At 27.2% G+C, this 20,318-nt stretch overlaps 7 protein-coding genes across 7 annotated transcripts; 2 read left to right on the top strand and 5 right to left on the bottom strand.

The window, feature by feature from the left end:
• Window positions 1-57: 57 nt before the first annotated feature.
• DICPUDRAFT_87341 (uncharacterized protein) lies at window positions 58-9,130 on the bottom strand (the record flags this gene model as incomplete). Its single annotated transcript, XM_003286802.1, has 5 exons — window positions 58-193; window positions 1,649-1,653; window positions 2,793-8,805; window positions 8,874-8,961; window positions 9,064-9,130. 5 exons carry the CDS (start codon window positions 9,128-9,130, stop codon window positions 58-60), a joined length of 6,309 nt encoding a protein of 2,102 aa, XP_003286850.1.
• Window positions 9,131-10,197: 1,067 nt separating this feature from the next.
• Window positions 10,198-10,945, bottom strand: DICPUDRAFT_31606 (uncharacterized protein; the record flags this gene model as incomplete). The annotated part of the gene is made up of 2 exons (XM_003286801.1): window positions 10,198-10,626; window positions 10,691-10,945. The coding sequence occupies 2 exons, from the start codon at window positions 10,943-10,945 to the stop codon at window positions 10,198-10,200; spliced, it is 684 nt and encodes a 227-aa protein (XP_003286849.1).
• Window positions 10,946-11,791: 846 nt separating this feature from the next.
• On the top strand, window positions 11,792-12,466 carry DICPUDRAFT_77730 (uncharacterized protein; the record flags this gene model as incomplete). The annotated part of the gene is made up of 1 exon (XM_003286814.1): window positions 11,792-12,466. One exon carries the CDS (start codon window positions 11,792-11,794, stop codon window positions 12,464-12,466), a length of 675 nt encoding a protein of 224 aa, XP_003286862.1.
• A 360-nt stretch (window positions 12,467-12,826) lies between these two features.
• On the bottom strand, window positions 12,827-14,350 carry DICPUDRAFT_77729 (uncharacterized protein; the record flags this gene model as incomplete). Its single annotated transcript, XM_003286800.1, has 2 exons — window positions 12,827-13,927; window positions 14,081-14,350. 2 exons carry the CDS (start codon window positions 14,348-14,350, stop codon window positions 12,827-12,829), a joined length of 1,371 nt encoding a protein of 456 aa, XP_003286848.1.
• Window positions 14,351-14,935: 585 nt separating this feature from the next.
• On the bottom strand, window positions 14,936-16,438 carry DICPUDRAFT_77728 (uncharacterized protein; the record flags this gene model as incomplete). Its single annotated transcript, XM_003286799.1, has 2 exons — window positions 14,936-15,575; window positions 15,648-16,438. 2 exons carry the CDS (start codon window positions 16,436-16,438, stop codon window positions 14,936-14,938), a joined length of 1,431 nt encoding a protein of 476 aa, XP_003286847.1.
• Window positions 16,439-17,006: 568 nt separating this feature from the next.
• DICPUDRAFT_150863 (uncharacterized protein) lies at window positions 17,007-19,012 on the top strand (the record flags this gene model as incomplete). Its single annotated transcript, XM_003286813.1, has 4 exons — window positions 17,007-17,375; window positions 17,450-17,869; window positions 17,941-18,838; window positions 18,912-19,012. 4 exons carry the CDS (start codon window positions 17,007-17,009, stop codon window positions 19,010-19,012), a joined length of 1,788 nt encoding a protein of 595 aa, XP_003286861.1.
• Window positions 19,013-19,282: 270 nt separating this feature from the next.
• On the bottom strand, window positions 19,283-19,570 carry DICPUDRAFT_12712 (uncharacterized protein; the record flags this gene model as incomplete). The annotated part of the gene is made up of 1 exon (XM_003286798.1): window positions 19,283-19,570. A coding segment is annotated over one exon (288 nt), but the record flags the coding sequence as incomplete, so codon positions are not given.
• Window positions 19,571-20,318: the final 748 nt, after the last annotated feature.

Here is a 20,318-nt window from a genome sequence, read left to right as displayed (position 1 = left end):
TGATACACTTACCATATTCACTATGTTTTTCAAATAATGGAATAAACTTTTCCAACTCTAAAATAATTTGATCTCTTTTAACAGTTTGCTCTTGAATTTGTTTTTCAGCAGTTTCTTTATTAGTGTTTGGTTCATTTGATTCGAGGTAGAAATTAAGAGTATAAATTGATTGAACTGGTTGGCAAATTGAGGTCTAATTATAGAATTGGAAGCTATTAATATTTAAAAAAAAGGTTCACAAAATAAAAGATAATTGATACATACAACAACTTTTTTAACATTTCCTAATTCTTCTCTGAGTTTTTCTACTTCTCTATATTCTTCACCATAATCTTCTTTAACTGGTTCTTCAGTTTGAATTGGACGACTCATCCAATCGGCATGAGTTTCCATACCTGCTGGGATAACTTTACCACCTAATGGTACAAGAGTTTGTTCACCTTCCATCTTTAAAGAATTTCGAATTATATATAATAAATGTAAATTTTGGGAAACAGAATTTGGAATGAAAAAACTAAAAAAAAAAAAAAAAAAAAAAAGATTTTTTAATTTTATTTTTTTTTTATTTTTTTTTTTTTATTTAAATTTCACATATTTTTCATTTATAAAACTATGAATTTTATCTTTTTTTTTTTATTTTATTTTTTTATTATAATTTATCAATAATTACAATTATTGGTTTTTATTATTATTATTAATAATATTATAAAAAATGAAAAAAAAAAAAAGATATTGAATAAATAAATACAAAAGAAAAAAAAAAAATTATGTTTTTGAAAAAATTAAAATTAATTTTTTTTTTTTTTTTTTTTTTTTTTTTTTTTTTTTTATATTTTTAAAAAGAAAACCTATTTTTTTATTTTTATTATTAATTTAAATTTTATTAATCGAAAAAAAATGGTAAATTTTACTTTGTTATAATTTAAAATTAAAGATTTATATTAACACTTTTATTATTTATAGCAAGAGTTACGTGCCCAATTAGATGAATTTTTAGGAAAAGATAGAAATTTACTTGTAAGTATTAAAATATTCTTTCTATAAAACAACATGTTAATATATACTTAATTTCTTTTTTATTTATACAACAACAACAGCCAAAAGATAGAGTTAAAGTTGAAAACGACTTTACCGACCCCGATATATGTAAGTTTTATTTATGTGGCTTATGTCCACATGAATTATTTACAAATGCAAATATTCGTGATTTAGGTCCATGCTCTAAACTTCATGACGAAAATTGTGTTAAACAATACCAAAATTCTAAAGAAAAGTATGATTATGAATTTGAATGGGTTCGTTTAATCGAAGGTTTAATTTCAGATAACGATAAAAAGTAAGTAAAAACAATAGTTTCAAAACTAATTATTTCTTTTTATACTAAACATTTAATTAACAACATCTCTATCAATAGAATTAAAAGAAATAAAGAAAGATTACTTCAAAATCCAAATGGTGATGCTAATCACCATGGGGGTGCACCAACCCAACTAAGTATTAGCCAACTTGATGATGAAGAGGGTGGATTAGAAAAAGAAGTACCAAATAGTAAAATTGCTGAATTGGATTTAAAGATTCAAGAGCTTTTAAAGAAATCCGAAGAATTAGGTGAAGAAGGTCAAATTACAGAAGCTCAAGCTTTAATGACCCAAGCTGATGAATTAAAAAATCAAAAAACTGAATTAGAAAAGGTAATTATTTATAAATTTTTTCTTTTTGCCTTTTTTCTTTTTTCTAACTTGTTTTTTTTTTTTTTTAATTTTATAGATAGAGCAAGAAAAGAATGAAAATAAAAGAATGTCAGTTTGTGAAATATGTGGAGCTTTATTATTTGTTGGAGATAAAGAAAAAAGATCAATTAGTCATCTTGAAGGTAAAAAACATATAGGTTTTCAAAAAATTCGTGAAGTAATGGACGAGTATTACAAATCTGGCAGAAGAGCAAGCGTAGGTAGACCCGATAGTTTTAGAGACAGGGACGATAGAAGATATAATGATTATGATCGTAGAGGTGGTGATAGATATAATAACAGGGATTCAATTTCAACAGCACCAGCACCACAATACGGCCACAATGATAGAAGAGGTGGTAGCGGTAGAGGTAGGGATTACAGTTATATTAGTGGTGGTAATGGTGGTAATAATGGCAGAGATTATAGAGATAATAGAGATCACAGATATGACGAACACAGAAAGAGAGATAGAGATTATTATGAAGATGATAGAAGAAAAAGACAAAATAGAGACTATTAAACTTAATCTTCTTTATTTCAACCAAATCAAATGTAAACTCAAATATTCAAAGCCTTAAAAAAATATCACAAAAAAAAAAATTTAAAATAAAAACTAAATGGTAAACCTAAGGTAAAACTTTTTTTTATTATTAAATATTTTTAACTCTTTTTTTAATTAGTATAACTCTTTTATTCAATAATATTCAAGAAAATTTAATTTAAAATAAAGGTAACAAATAATTTTCTTTGACAAAGTTTTTTTTATTATTTAAAATACTAATGCAAAAAAAAAGAAAAAAATAAAAAAAGAAAATACAAATAAAAATTATCCATTTAAAAAAGAAACTATTAAAATAAATATTTATTTTACAATTTTATTTAAAAACCTTTTAAGGATTTAAAATTTTTTTTTTTTTTTATTTATTTATTATTATTTGTTTTTATTATTTTATTTTTATTATTATTATATTTATCTATTTATTCGTTTTGTTCAAGTTCGAATGGATCATGTTCATCGTCAGATAATAGTTCTCCAATATTATCTAATAATTCTTCTACTTCAGCTTCTTTTCTAAGTTGTTTGATATTATTATAATTTTTCCAAGCTTTTTGAATTGTTCTGGCAGCTTTATCTTTTTCAGGATTAAATGTTGATTGTTCAGGAGATTCGGTTGGAATTGGGACAGTCGATGTAGCTGGGGTAGAGTTATTACTTAATGATGAACCAGTGGAAGAGACAGGAGATATTGGTTGATTCTTAAGTATCTTTTGTTGTTCTCTCTTTTTAGCCTCACCATAAATATCTTTGAATTCTTGAAGAATATATTGAACGTCATTTTCATCACCAAATTCTTTATCTTTATTTGTCTTTGGAATCTCCATACTATCTTTTTCGTGAGGTTCATCTTTTGAGGAAGATGCATCATCTTTTTTATCCTCCTTTGCTTTCTTTTTGTCTTCTTTTGCTTTTTTTTCTTGTTCTTTCTTTTCTCTTTGTTGTTGCTTCTTATCTTCTTTTTCTTTTGCCAATTCTTCTTTTGTTTTTTTACCTTTCTTTTTGTTATCTTTTGTTTTCTTCTTTTTAATAAATACAACAGTTCCAACCAATAGAGCAGCAAATACAACACCACCAATAACTGGACCAATAATAATCCATATATTAGTTGAGGATTTAGCAAATTCTAAAATACCAAACTCGGTAAGATGGCTACATTTACAATGAATTGATCCTGATTTCTTTTCAGTGCTACAGCCTTCGGTTGACCATTGTAATTTATTTTCATTCCACCATGCACATTTATGTTCTTTGTTATTATTATCAATTGCACCCATGTTGATAGAAATTGGATTCTTAAGATTATTAATTGAAAGTGGGGAGTTATCGTCTTTGTAGAGGCTTAAAGAAACTGTTCTTGGCTTTAGTGTTGAACCTTTTGGAGTTTTATGAGAGATATGAGTATTGGATGGGATTGAAACATATTTAGCTGAAACACCAGCATCTCCTTTAAGTGATTGAATATGTTTGCTTAAAATACCAGATGGGAGTGCAAATTTTGGATCACCTTTTTCACCACCAATTTCTTTTCCATTTGAGTTAAAGTCATGAGGTAAAGCTTTGAATGCTGTAATTGTAAGTCCATTACCAGATACTGATATTGGTTCTTCGCCATCAATAGTACGATAAAGGAGACCATCAGCGAGTAAATATGATACTGTCAAAATCTTTGATGAAACATTAATTGCTGTTTCTACATAGTCTGGATTGATTCCTGTAACTTGATCTTTTATTTGTAAATCTACATTACCTAAGAAACTAGCGGATAAAGCGAAATCACTTTGTAAAATTGGGGCTTTTATCATTAAAGGACCAACTTTCTCCATAACTTTCATTGAGTCTTGAAGAGATTTTGGATGAACCACTGTAGAAAGATCAGTGGATGTACAAATAAGATCTACAATTGAAGAGATACCATAGGCAGAAAGAGTCTCTTGTTGATTGATTTTACCCAAAACCATAGTGACACCAGAAGATTTTAATTGGGTGGCTCTATTTACAACTTCTGCTTCAGTTGCTAATTTAGAGTTTGATTTTGGTTTGGAAGATAAATAGGAATTAGCAATTTTTACACCTACACTAAGTTGATAGATATCAATTGATGAATTTGTCATAATACCAGTTAAGAAATTAATAACTCTTTCTGGGTCATTGATTTTTTCAACTTTAATTTTACATTCTTTTGTGGATGGTATATCGTTGCCTGAATAAACATAACCAATAATTGTGATATCTCCGGGTGGTAAATAGGTAATAATTGAATTGTCTTCAGATTTATCACCTAATGAAACTTCTGGAGTATTTCCAATACGATATCTGAATACATATCCCTTAATTCCAGTATTTGAAGTCCAATCCTTTGACATTTCGATAGAGTATTGGTCAATAACGGTACCGCTAGTTTGATGACAAATAATATCTCCACCGGTTGGTGCTGCTTCGGTTTTAAATGTTACTGATGCAGAACCTTTTTCGCCACTAACCTTATCTGTTACTGTAATAGTAAAGGTATATAGGCATGAAGGACCAAGAGAGCCAGCTTTTAAAACTAAATTTCTTCCATTCAATGGAGTACTTGCAGCTGCCGATAAAGGATTTATTTCTAGTGTACCTTGATCTTTACTCCATTGATATTGAAGATTTGAGGGATTTCCAGTATAACCAGTGATAATGGATCTTAAAATTAACTTCTCGGTTGGATTAATATAGGTTGGGAGTAATGATTTATCAATTGAGATATCGAGGAATGGTTTGTTTGTTACCTCAATTGATGTTGTTGCGGACCCTGATCTTGAGGGGTCGTCAATTGGTGCAACTTCAACAGAAAAATAATATAAACCAACTCCAAGTGAAGAGGTACTAATTTCAATAATTGGATCTGATGGTAAAGGATTGATACCACAATCTTTATTAGTACGTTGAACAACACATGACCATGTATAGGTGAAAGAGTCAGTTGATGTAACATTATTAGTTGGATCTATTGATGAAGAAGCATCCAAAGTAATTTGTTTGTTCAATGAGAATTTTTTATCACCTCCTTTAATATTGGCAATTACGGGTATACCCCCTACAATAATTGTAACAGTAGCATAATTTGAAACAGTACCGGATGTTGCTGTAAGTGTAACAGTATAATTTGTATTATAAACCCATGAAGAAGAGGGAACATTGAGTACCTTATTATTTAGAGCACTTTCTTTTATTACGATTTCGGGTGAGATTTCCCATTTATAGGTTATTGTTTGGGAAGCTGTATCATTTTTTGTTGAGCATCCGCTGAGTGAAGCATTACCGATAAGACTAAGGTCACTTGTGCCAGTTTTAATGACGGGTGGGCCTTCAATATTAACGTACAATACCGGACCATTTTGTTTAGTTACTGTAACACTGGAACTATCAGAATAACCCAACCAATTTTTAGCCTCTAATGTAAAGACATATTCGCCTTCACTTAAAAGATTGTTTGGAATTGTAATTTTGTTGACACTTTTAGCTAAAAGTTGGTTTAACTCTTGATTATTATCTGCACCACCACCACTAACACTCCATACATAAGTTAATGGTTTACCATTATCACCAGTTGTATGAGTTGCATCTAAAACAAGTGGGTCACATGCATCGATAATACGAGGTGCTTTGAGAATTACTTTTGGTGAGACTTCTTCAGCTGGTTGAACTGTAACTGTTTGGAATTCATTGGTATCACCATCGACCGAGGTAATTCCACCACCCAAAAACTCTAATTGAGAATTCATTTCAACACTTGGACTACCACCATAGGTTACCATTAAAATAGATGGGCCTGTCCATTCACATTTAACCGAACTACCACCACCTAATAACTGAAGTGAATTTCCAGAAAATATTTTATAACACGAACTTTCAGCTTGATTTGATGGCTTGGTTAGAATACAACTAAGATATTCAGCAGTGGCACCAAGATTACATGACTTTACAGCTATTTTAGATTCATAATCGAATGCTTCCATAAGAGTTGCAACTGAACCATCATGGCCCTTAACAGAGAGATCTGCTGTTCCATTAGATGATGATTCTGGTGTAGTACAAGTTAAAATTGAATCTGTTTTTACTTTTGGATTAAGACACGAAGCACCACCCAATAAAACACTAGTTACACCACAGTTGAACCCATTACCATTAATTGTAATTAATGTACCACCTGATGGAGAGCCAAATCTTGGTTGAACAGATGATAAGGTAATGTTGCATTGTGAATTGAGGGCAAGTTTACTAGAGTGACGAACAGCGTTTGAAGCTAAAACCTTTAATACTGGAACATGACCATTTGATAAAACTTGAGAGAATGGACGAATATAACGCATTTGATTTGATTTTGAGTCTGTATTGAAAATCATTTGGTTTTCTGGATCATGCATTCTATAATAAAGCAATGGCTCAGTTGAAACAGAGAGCTTGTAACCTTCAATGACCAACTTTGCTAAAATTTCATGATCTTCTAAACCAACGCCATATTCTTCTGTGAAGCCACCAATAGATTCGAATGACTTTTTTTCAATGAAAAAGTTTGCATCACCAAAACAATTCTTAAAGAGACCAACAGAAAGGGATGGACCTAATGGAACCCATTGTCTTTCGATAACGACTTGTTCAGAAATTGGCGATAAAGATGAATTGAAAATTGAATGAGCAGCGGTTACAACATTAGATTTAGTATTGGTGGCGATTTTGACATAGGTTGAAATTGTATTAGAGTACAAATAGTTATCATCATCAAGGAATAAAAGATACTTTCCATTTGCTTCTTTTGATGCAGCATTACGAGCGGCACCTAAATATCTATTTTCAGTTTGAATAATTTTCCAACCATTATATTTGAATTTGTTTTCTAACGATTTGATGTAGTCGAGAGCATCTTGATTAGAGCTACCATCATCAACCAATATAACCTCATAGTTTAAGTAGTCCTGATTTTCGATTGATTCCAATGCTTGTTTTAAGTAAAATGGTCTATTAAAATGAACAATGCATATAGAGACCAATGGTTCACCTTCGGATATTGCAATACCACTACCTGATGTCATATTTCCTTTGAAATCATTAAATAAAATACCAGTTTCTTTTTGTTTCTCTTCTTGTTGGTTAATTATGAACTTGTAAAAATTTAACCAAGTTTGTTCAGATTTATCTTTGGTGAACAAGGGTTTGACAATCTTGTGAGATGAATCTGGACTATTTAAAATTGAGAAAATTTTATTCATTAAAGAGAAAGAGCTTCTTGAACTAAAAAGAACTTCCTGTTGGTCATCTTTGTTGATTAATGGAATCATTGAGGACTGTGAACTTGCAATAAATGGAATACCCATATAAAGACATTCGTATAAAGTATATGGAGCATTATCTTCTAATGATGGGATAACAGCAACTTTATCAAGTCCAGCTGAGAGATATTCGATGGCTTCTGATGAGGACATTTCAGTTAAAAACGAAACTTTAAATGGCCATGATAAAGAACGATCTTTAAGATACTCTATTGAGTCGATAGAATTGATGGTTGATGAACGACCTAAAAATGAAACTTTGATTTTTGGTTTATCGTCAAATAAATTTGAATGTTGATCTACTAATTGATCTAAAGCATCACAAAACAATGCCAAACCCTTTCTTTTTTCTAAACGGCCAAAAAATACAAACTCTTTAATTGAGCTTGATTTTGAATCTTTTTGAGTTGTTAAAGATGTTTGTTTTGGTGGGAGGAAAGGTAAAAGATAAAGATTTGATTGTGGGATTGTCCATCCAGCTTCGGTAATTAACCAGTTGACAATATAATTACTTGGAGTCCAGATGATATCGGCCATTTCAACAGACTTTCTTTCCATGAAATCAAGTTCGAGTTGGTCATTTTGAAGCGAAATCTTTTGGTTTTGATTTGATTTTGATACCCAAACAGATGGACCATGAAGACCTACTACAATGGATGTTGAATTGAAATATAAACCATTTTTCTTTGCTAAACAACAATAATAAGCCATACCCTCAAAATCTGGGAAATGTAATATATCAAATGATTGGCTCTTTAAATATTGATAAACCTGATACGATTTTCTAACAAATAATGGATTGTCTACTCGAACAGTTGGATTTGGTAAGTGAACTAAATTAATACCTCTTCTCTTTAAATCAACTTTCCACTCATAGAAACTCTTTCTTTCTGGTGTTTCGTCTCTTGTATAAATAACTGTTACATCATAACCCTTTTCTTTTAAAAACTCTGAAAGAATTGAATAGACTGTACCAATACCTGATGTTGAATGCATACCTTCAAAGCTTGAAACAACAATACCAACTTTAACTTTATTATCGCTGACATTATTATCATTAATTGTATAGAGTGTATTGTTACTATTTATATTATTACTGTTGTACCATTCCAAACTGTTGAAATTTGTAAAATTTGTAAACTGTAAATTATTTAATTGATTTAAAATATTTGTTAAGTCACTTTCGTAATCAATGTTATTTATACTTATATCGCTATTTTAAAATTATTTCGATTAGTATTTATATAATTATACTTTTTTATAATCTCTTTATTATTTTACCTTATAATTGATTCATATTCTTTTTTAAGAATAGATATATCATAGTTTTTATAAATATTTGAGTTTCTGTTTGTATTTCCCCCCAAATCTTTAAAAACAAATGAAAAAATAAAAATTATTAAATTTTATAAAAAAAAATTGAAATTAGTAAAAATAACAAAAAAATTGTTAAAAAAAATAAAATAATTACCTATTTGAAAAGTGAATTTGGGAGAAAAAAATAAAAATAAAATAAAAAAAATAAAAAGTTTTAACATTTTATTTTTTATTATTTTTTTATTATCTTTTGATTCTTTTTTTTCTTTTTGTTATAATTTATTAAAATTAAATCTAAATATTTGAAAAAAAAAAAATTATATTTTAAAATATATTTTAATTTTGAGTAATGTTACTAGTGTATTTTTATAAACAAAACATTATTTCTACACATATAAAATATATATAAAAATATCTAATTGTAATGTTATTTTATTATTATTATTTTTTTCGAAAAATAAAACAATTAAAAAAATATCAACACAACATTAACACAAAATAAAAAAATATAAAATAAAAAAAAAAAAAAAATATTAACTAAGGGAAACAAAGACTATTTAATAATAATTTCACACACACATTGAACCACATACCACACAATTTATTCTTACAATGATATCTTTTTTTTTTTCCCTAACTCTTTTATTTAAATAATAATTAAGAATGAAAAATTAAATAAATAACCATACAAAATAACTGTATATTTTATTTTATTGAGAACTATGTGTGTTGACTATCTTTTATTTATTTTATTTTATTTGTGTGTGGGGTATTGAAAATTGTATAATTTTTTAATATATATTGAAAATTATTTGTTTTTACTTTTTTATTGAAATGTTAAACCCAAAAAAAAATAAATTAAATAAATATTTTAATGGGTGTGAATTATTTTTTTTTTTATATTACTTTTAATATGGGCATGTGAATTTTATTTTAAATATTATCTTACATATAATTAATTTGAATAAATATAATTAAATATTTATAATAGTAAAATAGCAAAAAAAAAAAATTATTTATATAAAATGTAAATAAAATAATAAAAAAAAAATATTTATTTATTTAAAAATAAAAATTATATAATTGGAAATCGATTTTACATTTATAAAATTTTTATAATTTGATTAATATTTTAACTATATTTATCTTTGATTTTTTATTTGAAACAATCCAAAAAAAGAGAGAAAAAAAAAAGAAAAATTAATAGATTGTTTTATAAAACAAAAATAGATGTATATCTATTTAATAAAAAATTATACTATATTTAGATTTTATTTTAATATTTAATTTATTTGGCTTTGTTTTGTGCTTCTTTAACTAAAGTCTTTTCAAATTCGTTCTTTGGTTCGATGGAAGCGGCGATTTTGTAAAATTCTTTAGCTTTTGGAGTATTTTTAAGTTGGGTGTAGGAATCACCAATGAAAATAGCATTACGAATAAGATTTGGATCGGCTTCATATGCAGCTAAAAAGTATTTAAGAGCTTCGTCATAAGTTGAAGTTGGTGGGGTACCGAATAAAGCAGAGGCGATACCTCTTTCAATGAAACCAATTGAAGCAATGGAGAAGCACCATCTACCTAATAAATGAAGAGTGGTTGGATCTTTTGGTTTTAATTCATCAGCTTTAACAGCATGTTCCTTAATTTTGAATGCATTGGCAATTTTTTCTTTTGAACTGACATGGTCACCTAATGCTGATAAACTGATAGCAACCCACTTTAAAAATATAAATTAGTATTATTAGTATTATTATGATTAAATTGGTTTAAAATATACATACTTTGTGAGCAGCCCAATGGTTTGGATCAGCAGTAATAGCTTTATTAGCATATTCGACAGAGGTTTCAACAAATTGTTTCTTTTGTGCTTTATCGTTGGTTTCTTCATTTTTGTCAAAGTAAGCTCTTGAAAGACGCCATAATATTTCTACATTATTTGGTGAATTTTTATCAGCTTCGGTTAAAGTTTCAAATACTTTAGCAAATTCACCATTTTTATGGAGTTCATCAACATTAGCAATAATTTCTTCTGACATTATTAATCTTTTATCTGTTTATATATTAAATGTGTTGAAAAAAAATAATATAGATTTTTTCAAAAAATTAGAAAAAAAAAATTAATTATTTTGAAAATAAAAAATTTTATTTTTTTTTTAATTTTTAAAATTTTTTTTAAAATAATATAATCTCAAAAGAAATTTCCTAATAGGAAATAGATATTTTTTTTTTTTTTATGATAAATAATGATTATAATATAATTAAATTTTATTTTAAATATAATAAAAATATAACTAAATACTTTTAATAATTTCAAGTATAATTATAATTAAAATAAAAATTATCAATATATTATAAAGCGGGACAAACACACATGTGTGTTTTTATTTTTTTAAATATTTTTTTGTCATACGAGACATTTTTATTCGAAAAGTTTTTTAATTTTTCCTTTGATTTTATTATCCCAATTTTTAAATAATAAAAGAATTTCGTATTTAAAAATAAAGATAATACAGAGAATAAAACATGAATAAAATTTAAAAAAATCTATATATAAATGAAGTAAAAAAAATAAAAAATATAAATAAAATAAATTTTAAAAAAAACACATCACTTTTTAAAATTTTATTGTTCTTTGGAATGTTAATTTGATAATAATATTGGAAAACAACGATGTCTTTAGGGTTTGAAATAACAAAAAATTAATTTAATAAATTATTTTGATAAAAAAAAAGATTTTTTTAAAAAATCCAATCTTTTTTTTTATAATATCTAATTTTTTTAATAGTTTTTATCATTAATCTTTCTGCTATAAAAAAAGATTTTTTTTTATTTATTTTATTTTTCATTATTTAAATACAGACACAAACAAATTATATATAAAAATGAAATTACTAATTGTTTTATTATTAGTAATTGTAAATAGCTGCTTTATAAAAGGGTCACAATTATTTGCAAATTTTGAAGGCTCATTCCAAGATAATCAATGTACTTCTGCAAATAAAAACGGCGCTGGTTTCTCATTAGTTATTGGCCAATGCCTAACAGTATTTGGTATATTGGAATATAACAACCCATTCCCAAACACCACCAATTGGTTTTTAAGTCTTAGCGAAGATAAAAAAACATTAGAAATCAAACATTTTGAAGATCTCGATTGTGGAGGAACACCATTAAACACTCAACAATATACTACTCAAACAGGTTGTGTCGAAACTCCACCAATTTTACTTGCAAATAACTCTCTTTACGGTTTTCCCCAATTTTCAAAATTATCATTTGGTACCGATAAACCAATCTATGCTTCCGACTCTATCATCTTTTCATTATACAACTCTGATGATACCCCTACTTGTGATTGGAATGATTTAGTTTTCTCAGTTGCCTATGCTAGCGGTGCCACCATTTACGAATCAGGAGATATTTCTATCAAAGTCAAATGTAACCAAGTTTCCCAAGCTATGATGTTCAAATGCAATAACAACGTTGGTGATTGCCATCAAAGTTTCATTGATAGAGCATGTACATGTACTGGTGATGTTAGTATCTATTGTAACTAAAAAAAATATAATAAAATAAAAACTATAAAACTAAAAAACTATAGAATTATAACACTATAAAAATATAAAAATAGAAAACTGGTTTATTGGTTTATTTTTTTAATTTAATTTTTTATTTTTTATTTTTTTATTTTTTATTAAAATAAAATAATAAAATTTTAAATTAATTTTAAACTTGATTAAATTCAAGTTTTTTACATTTATTCCTAAAGATTGTATCATCTATTGGAAGCTTTATTATTTAAAATAAAATTAATTAAAATTTTAAAATTTTAAATATTTCTTATTATTTTTTTTGGTTTTTTTTTGGTTTTTTTTTTGGTTTATATTATTTATATTGCGTATATTTAATTTATTGATTTAGTTTTTAAATTTATTTGAATATTCTCTCCATCTCTTCATTGCTTTATTCCAAAAAGATAAAATTGGATGGGATAAACTGTCTAAGGGTCCATTATGGTTTTTGTCCTCTTGATCAAATTCTTTTATTAATTCTTCTTGTTTAGAGTTGATATTCTTTGGAATATTAACAATGAAATGAATATATTGACTACCTGTACCATTTGAATTGACTGATGGAATACCTTTATTTTTGAGAACACGTTTTTCGCCTGGTTGGGTACCTTTTGGTACTTTAAGATCAACCTCACCAGAGAGGGTTGGAATAGTTACAGTGTCACCTAAAATAGCTTGAGCTAAAGTAATTGGAACATCCAAATGAATGTCGTTTCCTTGACGTCTGAAGAGTTCGTGCTCTGATACAGTGACATTAACAAAGAGATTACCTCTACGACCACCCTTAAGACCTGGTTCACCTTGACCTGGTACTCTAATGGAACTACCATTATTGATACCTGGTGGGACTTTAATATTTACAGTTCTTTGACCTTGATTAACACCTTTACCTTTACATGTTGAACAATGTTCTTTAATAACTTTACCACTGCCTTTACATGTACGACAAGTGGATGCCATTTGGAAGAAACCATTACTACGAGTTTGAGTACCTGTACCACCGCAATTCTTACATGTTTGTGGTTTAGTACCTGGTTTAGCACCACTACCATCACATGGTGTACATTTTGAACCACCATAAAATGAAATATCTTTTTCACAACCATTCACTGCTTCCATAAAATCTAAATGTAAATTAACTTGAATATCTGAACCTTGTGTTGATTTACTTCTACCACCACCACCACCAAATAAGTCATTTAAATCGAAACCTCCAAATAAATCTTCAACATTAATATTTTCTCCACCTTGGAATCCACCTGGGAAACCACCTGGAAATCCACCATGTTCCATATTTTCTGCTGTTGCACCTTGATGACCTGCCATATCATAAACTTGTCTTTTCTTATCATCATAAAGTACATCATATGCATTTGAAATTTCTGCAAAATGTTTATGAGCATTTGGATCTCCACTATTTGTATCTGGATGGTATTTTTTTGCTAACTATAATAATTAAAAATATTAATATTAATGAATTTTTTTAAAATTATTATTTATATAATTATTATGATTTTCTTTGTAATGGTATACTATTATTCTATTATTATTATTATTATTATTATTATTTTCTATTTATTTAGTTTTTAATGAACCTACACCATAAAAAGCTTTTTTAATATCTTGTTTTGAAGCATCTCTTGATACACCCAAGACCTCATACAAATCTCTTTTTTCTTCGAAAGATGGTGTACTTGGTCTGAAATGTCTTTTAATATATTGTTGAAGTGGTTGTTCTTGTTGATTTAAAATGCATCTACTTGAAAAAGTTGATCTGTTATTATATAAAAATCTTTTGCTAGTTGTAAAATAACCCCTAGAAATACATTTTTTGTTTATTGTTCTAAGTAAATATTTATTATAATTCATTGTAATTATTTTTTTTGTTTTGTTTTGTTTTGATTTCTTATTATAATGATGATAATTCAAGTTGGAGTCCAATTAAAATCTTCAAAAGGGATTTATTTGTAAGAAATATAACTACTATTGTACAATAGCTATTATTTTAAAAAAAATTATAAAAAAAAAAAATGAATAATAATTATGTATTTTGTCAGTAAATAATTTCGAATCGTTAAAATAAAAAATTAAAAAAAAAAAAAAAAATTTTTTTCAAATTTTTTATTTTTTATTTTTTTTTATATTTTTTTAATTAATTTTTGACTTACCATAGCGAAATACGAAAAAAAAAAAAAAAAATAAAATAAAAAAAAAAAAATAAACAACAGAAAAAAAAAAAAAAAAAAAAAAGAAAAAAAAAAAAAAAAAGAAAAAAATTAAAAATTTTAATGAAAAATAAGTTAAATATAAACAAAATTTATCATATGATTTTCAGGAATTAAACACCACACCAATTTTTTTATTTTTAATTTTTTTTTTTTTTAAAAAATAACATTGTTGCAAATTACCAAAAAAGGTTAGTTTATTGATTAATTTATTTATTATTTATTATTTTTAAGATGAGTCTGTTGAGTTATATATCGAGTCGCATTCATCTTTCATAAAATCTTTATAAACTTCAAACCTGTGATTTAAAGATTTTTCGGTGTGAATTTTCAAATAGGATCCTAATCCACCATCTATACCACTGCTTCCATAGACCACTCTTTTAATTCTACTATGTACTAGGGCCATAGAACACATAACACAGGGTTCTCTTGTTAAATATAGGTGGTAGCCATTTGCCAAATATTGACCTTTATTTACAAAGTTTAAAATGTTGTCATCTTTTTCGTTTTCGTCATCTTCGTCATCGTCGTTTGGTTTAATTCTTTCTTTTGTCTCTTTCATTTTATTTTTAATTTCTATTACTTGGTCAGTTGATAGTTTGTTCATAATTGTCATAATGCAATGTGAAACTATTGGCGAAAGGTATAAGGTTTCTTCAATTTCTGGTGTTTGATCTTCTGAAATTCTATTTGTTAAATCGTAACAATTATTTACTACTTTATTGGTTTCTGGATCAACTAAAACTGCACCTATTGGTTTGTGTCCTCTTGTTTTCGCAATTTTAGCTTGTTCGAGGGCACTCATCATATGAGTTCTCATATTTAATAGCTCTTGTTCGTTTAAAGTTGATACTAATGGAGTGGAGCTAAAAAATAGTAAAAATGAAAATACTAATTAGTATGATGTTATGTAACAAGAGGTTTGTTTATATACTTACAAAAAATGAACTCTGTAAACACATGGCCAAATATTATAATTCCAATCATCCCAAAGACTATAGAGCAATGGTGGATATTTTGGTACTTTTTCGACTAAAACTGTAAATTTATTAATTTTTAAAAATTTGATCAATTGAATTTTTTCATTTGATAACGATTTGATTAAATTTTTGAAATTTTCATTTTCATTTTCATTTTCATTTTGACCATCTATAAGTTCCAATTCTTCTGTTTCTGTATTGTAATTTGCCTTATTTAAAATGGTATCCAACTCTTTGAATTTTGACACACTGCATAGAAATAATTGTAATATATTACTATTTGATTTCTTTTTTATTTTTTTTAAATGATTAAACTCTTCTGTAAAATTGGCAGGTTCTAAAATCTGTGATACTGATTTAATATGTTTATTTGCTGATTGTGGTTCTATTTCTATGATATATACATTCTCTAATACTAGGTTAAACTCTTCAGAATCTTCTAAAACTGGTTTTATCTCTTTTTTTATTCTTTCTAAAAATATAATTTCATCTTCACTTAATTTGCTTCTATCTATTGGTGTTGGTACGGTTAATTGTTTTTGTTGTTCATTTAGTTCAGCTGGTGTTTGTTGATCTTGTAGTTTCTTTTGTTTATTAGTTTTTTGTTTTTGTTTTTCTTGTTTTGATTTTAATTTTTTTTCTTTAAGTTTTAATAACTCATCTTTATTGGAATCTAAAATACAATTTGAATCAGGTATTGGTTTTTCTTTTTCGCCCTGTGTCATTTCTCCATAGTCTCTTTTGCTCATTTAATTGATTGTTATTATTATTATTATAATGATCTGTCACTATTATGCTATTGTAAAAAATATAAAAAAAATAAAAAATAAAAAAAAAAAAGTAAAAAAAAAAATAATTTAAAATTTTTTTTTTTTATAAAAATAAATTTTATTATAAAAAATTTAATATAATTATCTATATACAACACTTATAAAAATAGATAATTTCATTTTTTTTTTTTTTTAAACATTGTTTTATTATTTGTTTAAATTTTTTTTTTTATAAGTATTATGTTAAAAAAAAGATAAGATATTATAGAAATTATTTTTATTAAGATATTTAAAAATAGAATAATGAACTAACAAATACATAATTAAAAAAAATAGTAAAATTATAATAAAAAAACATTTCATATGAAATTTGAAATTGAAAATTAATTTTCAATTTTAATTATTTTTTTTATTTTTTTTTTTTTTTTAAATTTTTTAAAAATTTTTTTATATCATTTTTTTTATATTTTTTTTTTTTGTTTATTTATTTTTTTCAGTACTATTGTTATATAGGTTTTCACTTATATGATTTATAGTTAGATTTAAAATGTTAAATAGATTATCTTTATGTTCAACAAAAAATTTCAATAAAATTAGTCAAGGGTTTTTAAAATCCAAAACTAATGTTTTCGGATCATCAAGTATCAGATCAACCTATTCATCAATTAGATTTTTTTCTACCACTGAAGAGTTACCACCAAGAGAATCTGACCAATTTGATGTTGTTATTGTAGGTGCTGGTCCAGCAGGTCTTAGTGCTGCTATTAGATTTAAACAACTCTCCGAAAAAGCTGGTAAAGACCTTAGAGTTTGTATTGTCGAAAAAGGTGCTGAAGTTGGTGCCCATATTTTATCAGGTGCTGTCATGGATCCAAAGGCTATGAATGAATTAATTCCAGATTGGAAAGAAAAAGGTGTAAGTGTTTTATTTTTTTATCGAAACATAAAATTAATATATTCATGTATTAATATTTATTTTATAATTCTTAGGCTCCATTAATTACTGAAGCAACAAATGATAAATTTATGTTTCTTACAGAAAATAGTTCAATTAGATTACCAACACCAAGATTAATGCATAATGAAGGAAATTATATTATTAGTTTAGGTAATGTTACAAGATGGTTAGCACAACAAGCTGAGGAATTGGGTGTAGAAATTTATCCAGCATTCCCAGCTTCAGAAGTTTTATATGATGAAAATGGTGCAGTCAGAGGTATTGCTACTGCTGATATGGGTATTGGTAAAGATGGTAAACCAACTTCAAACTATGCAAGAGGTATGGAGTTAAATGGCAAACTTACTCTTTTTGCTGAAGGTTGCAGAGGTAGTTTAACAAAAACATTATTTGATAAATTTGATCTTCGTAAAGATTGTTTACCACAAACTTTTGGTTTGGGTATTAAAGAGGTAAGTTAATAACAACATTTTTATAATAATTGCAGTTATATTATTAGATTATTAATTTATTTTATTTTTAGACTTGGGAAGTTTTACCAGAAAAACATCAAAAAGGTTTAGTTGTACACAGTTTGGGTTATCCACTTGATCTTAATACTATGGGGGGTGGTTTTATTTATCATGGTGAAAATAATACAGTTTCATTAGGTTTGGTTGTTGGCTTAGATTATTCAAATCCATATTTAAATCCATATCAAGAATTCCAAAAAATGAAATTACATCCATTTGTTAAAGATATGTTAGAAGGTGGTTCATGCATTCAATATGGTGCTAGAACCATTAATGAAGGTGGCTATCAGTCAATTCCAAAACTTATTTTCCCAGGTGGTGCTTTAATTGGTTGTACCGCTGGTTTTGTCAATGTACCAAAGATCAAAGGTTCGCACTATGCTATGAAGACTGGTATGTTAGCTGCTGAAGCCGCTTTTCCAAAACTTATTGAAGAGGATAGTGAATCCAAGCCATTACTCATTGAAGACTATCCAAAGAATTTAGATAACTCTTGGGTTATTAAAGAATTAAAAGAAGTTCGTAATATTCGTCCAGCTCTTCATTGGGGTTTCATTCCAGGTATGATTTATGGTGCAATTGAAATGTATCTTTTACGTGGTAGAGGACCATGGAGCTTATCTCATGGCAAGGATAACGAAACTTTAACCCCAGCTGCCCAAAGTAAGAAAATCGAATATAAAAAGCCAGATAATAATATCACTTTCGACTTAATGACAAGTGTTATGAGATCGGGTACTGGTCACGAAGAGAATCAACCATCACATCTCAAAGTTGCAGATAGAAAACTTGCTAAAGAAGTTAATTACGATGTTTATGATGGTCCAGAAGGTAGATATTGCCCAGCCGGTGTTTATGAATGGATTGAAGGTGAAAAAGGTCCAACTTTACAAATTAATGCTGCCAATTGTAAGTTTTTAAATAAAATAATAATTAATTATATTCAATTTATTAATATTTTTTTTTTTTTTATCTTTTTAAGGTTTACATTGTAAGACATGTGATATTAAAGATCCAAAACAAAATATCAATTGGACTACACCTGAAGGTGGTGGCGGTGGTCCAGCCTACCAAAGTTTTTAAATTAGATCAGACCAAATATAAATCAGATCATTTTTATTGCATGATGTAAATTTTTTAAATATAAGCAATTCTTAAATTTTATAAAATAATAAAAAATATAATAAAATACATACCTCTTTCTTTATTTTTTTTAAAAAATTCATTTTTAAAAGTTTAGTATATTATAACAAAATATTAGTTTTGGCTATTATACAAAATAAATTTATGTGATGTTTATTTACAAAGTTTTTTTTAATATTGTTTAACCTTTGGTATGGTTTTTTTAAAATATGGAATATTATTTGATTCTTTTAGACGTCTATATGCTTCTCTTATGTGTCTTGGTCTAATTGGGCCATTTTCTCGCCATTCTTCCATTATAGTTCTTGCTAACTCCACAATTTCACCAACAAAAACCTTAGCTATACCACCCATAACAATTGCAGAAGTTTGATTTACAGGTGCACTTAATACACTTTGCATAACCTTTTTAATATTTGCACGTTGGAAACTTGATCTTTTGTAATATTCGAAACGAGTTTGTTGTTCCTCATTGAAATGTTGAATTAGTGTATGCATTTGTGAATTTTCTCTGACTTGCATTTCTGCAAGATTAAATGTTGTTTCATCATCGTCATCATCATCTTTACCTTCGCCTTCTGATGAGTCTGAGCTATCTGAACCTGAACTATCTGAACCTGAACTATCTGAATCTGATTCCGAGTCTTCTTCCGAATCTGAATCTTCTTCTGAATCTTCTTCATCTTCATCATCTGTTGTTTTTTCTTCATCTTCATCTGATGTTGCATCTAAAGGACGTCTATTTGCTCTATTTTTATTTTTTTGGAATATTTTCTTTCTCTTTCTATTTTCTACATCTGAATCATCGTCTTCTTCGTTATCTTCATTATCCTCACTTTCGTCACCCTCTGATTCTTCTTCATCTTCTTCATCTTCCTCATCATTATCGTCATCCTCTGAAGTATCTGTAGCTGCTTTTTTCTTTTTTGCTGAAGATGCTGTTTGGTTTTGCTCTTTTTTTGTTAACTTTTTTGGTGGTCCACCTGCTGTTGACGGTCTTTTCTTTGAAGATGGTTGTTGAGGTGAAGGTAAGTCTAAATTTGTACCTGGTGTTGAGGGTGTTGATGTGATTGATGTAATTGGTGGGGCTACAATTGTGGCTGCTGCCCCTGTTAATGGTGTATTTGTTGTGGATGATGATGTTGAGGTTGTTGTAGTTGTGACCCCCCCATTTGCTGCCGCTGCTGCTAATTGTTTTTTAGTTGGTTTCTTTTCTTTCTGTGTTTTGGGTTCTTTTGGTGTTTTA

This window comes from Dictyostelium purpureum (assembly GCF_000190715.1).
Source record: "Dictyostelium purpureum unplaced genomic scaffold DICPUscaffold_81, whole genome shotgun sequence".
In the NCBI taxonomy this organism is placed as follows: Eukaryota; Evosea; class Eumycetozoa; order Dictyosteliales; family Dictyosteliaceae; genus Dictyostelium; species Dictyostelium purpureum.
This window is presented reverse-complemented; position numbering and strand designations above follow the sequence as displayed.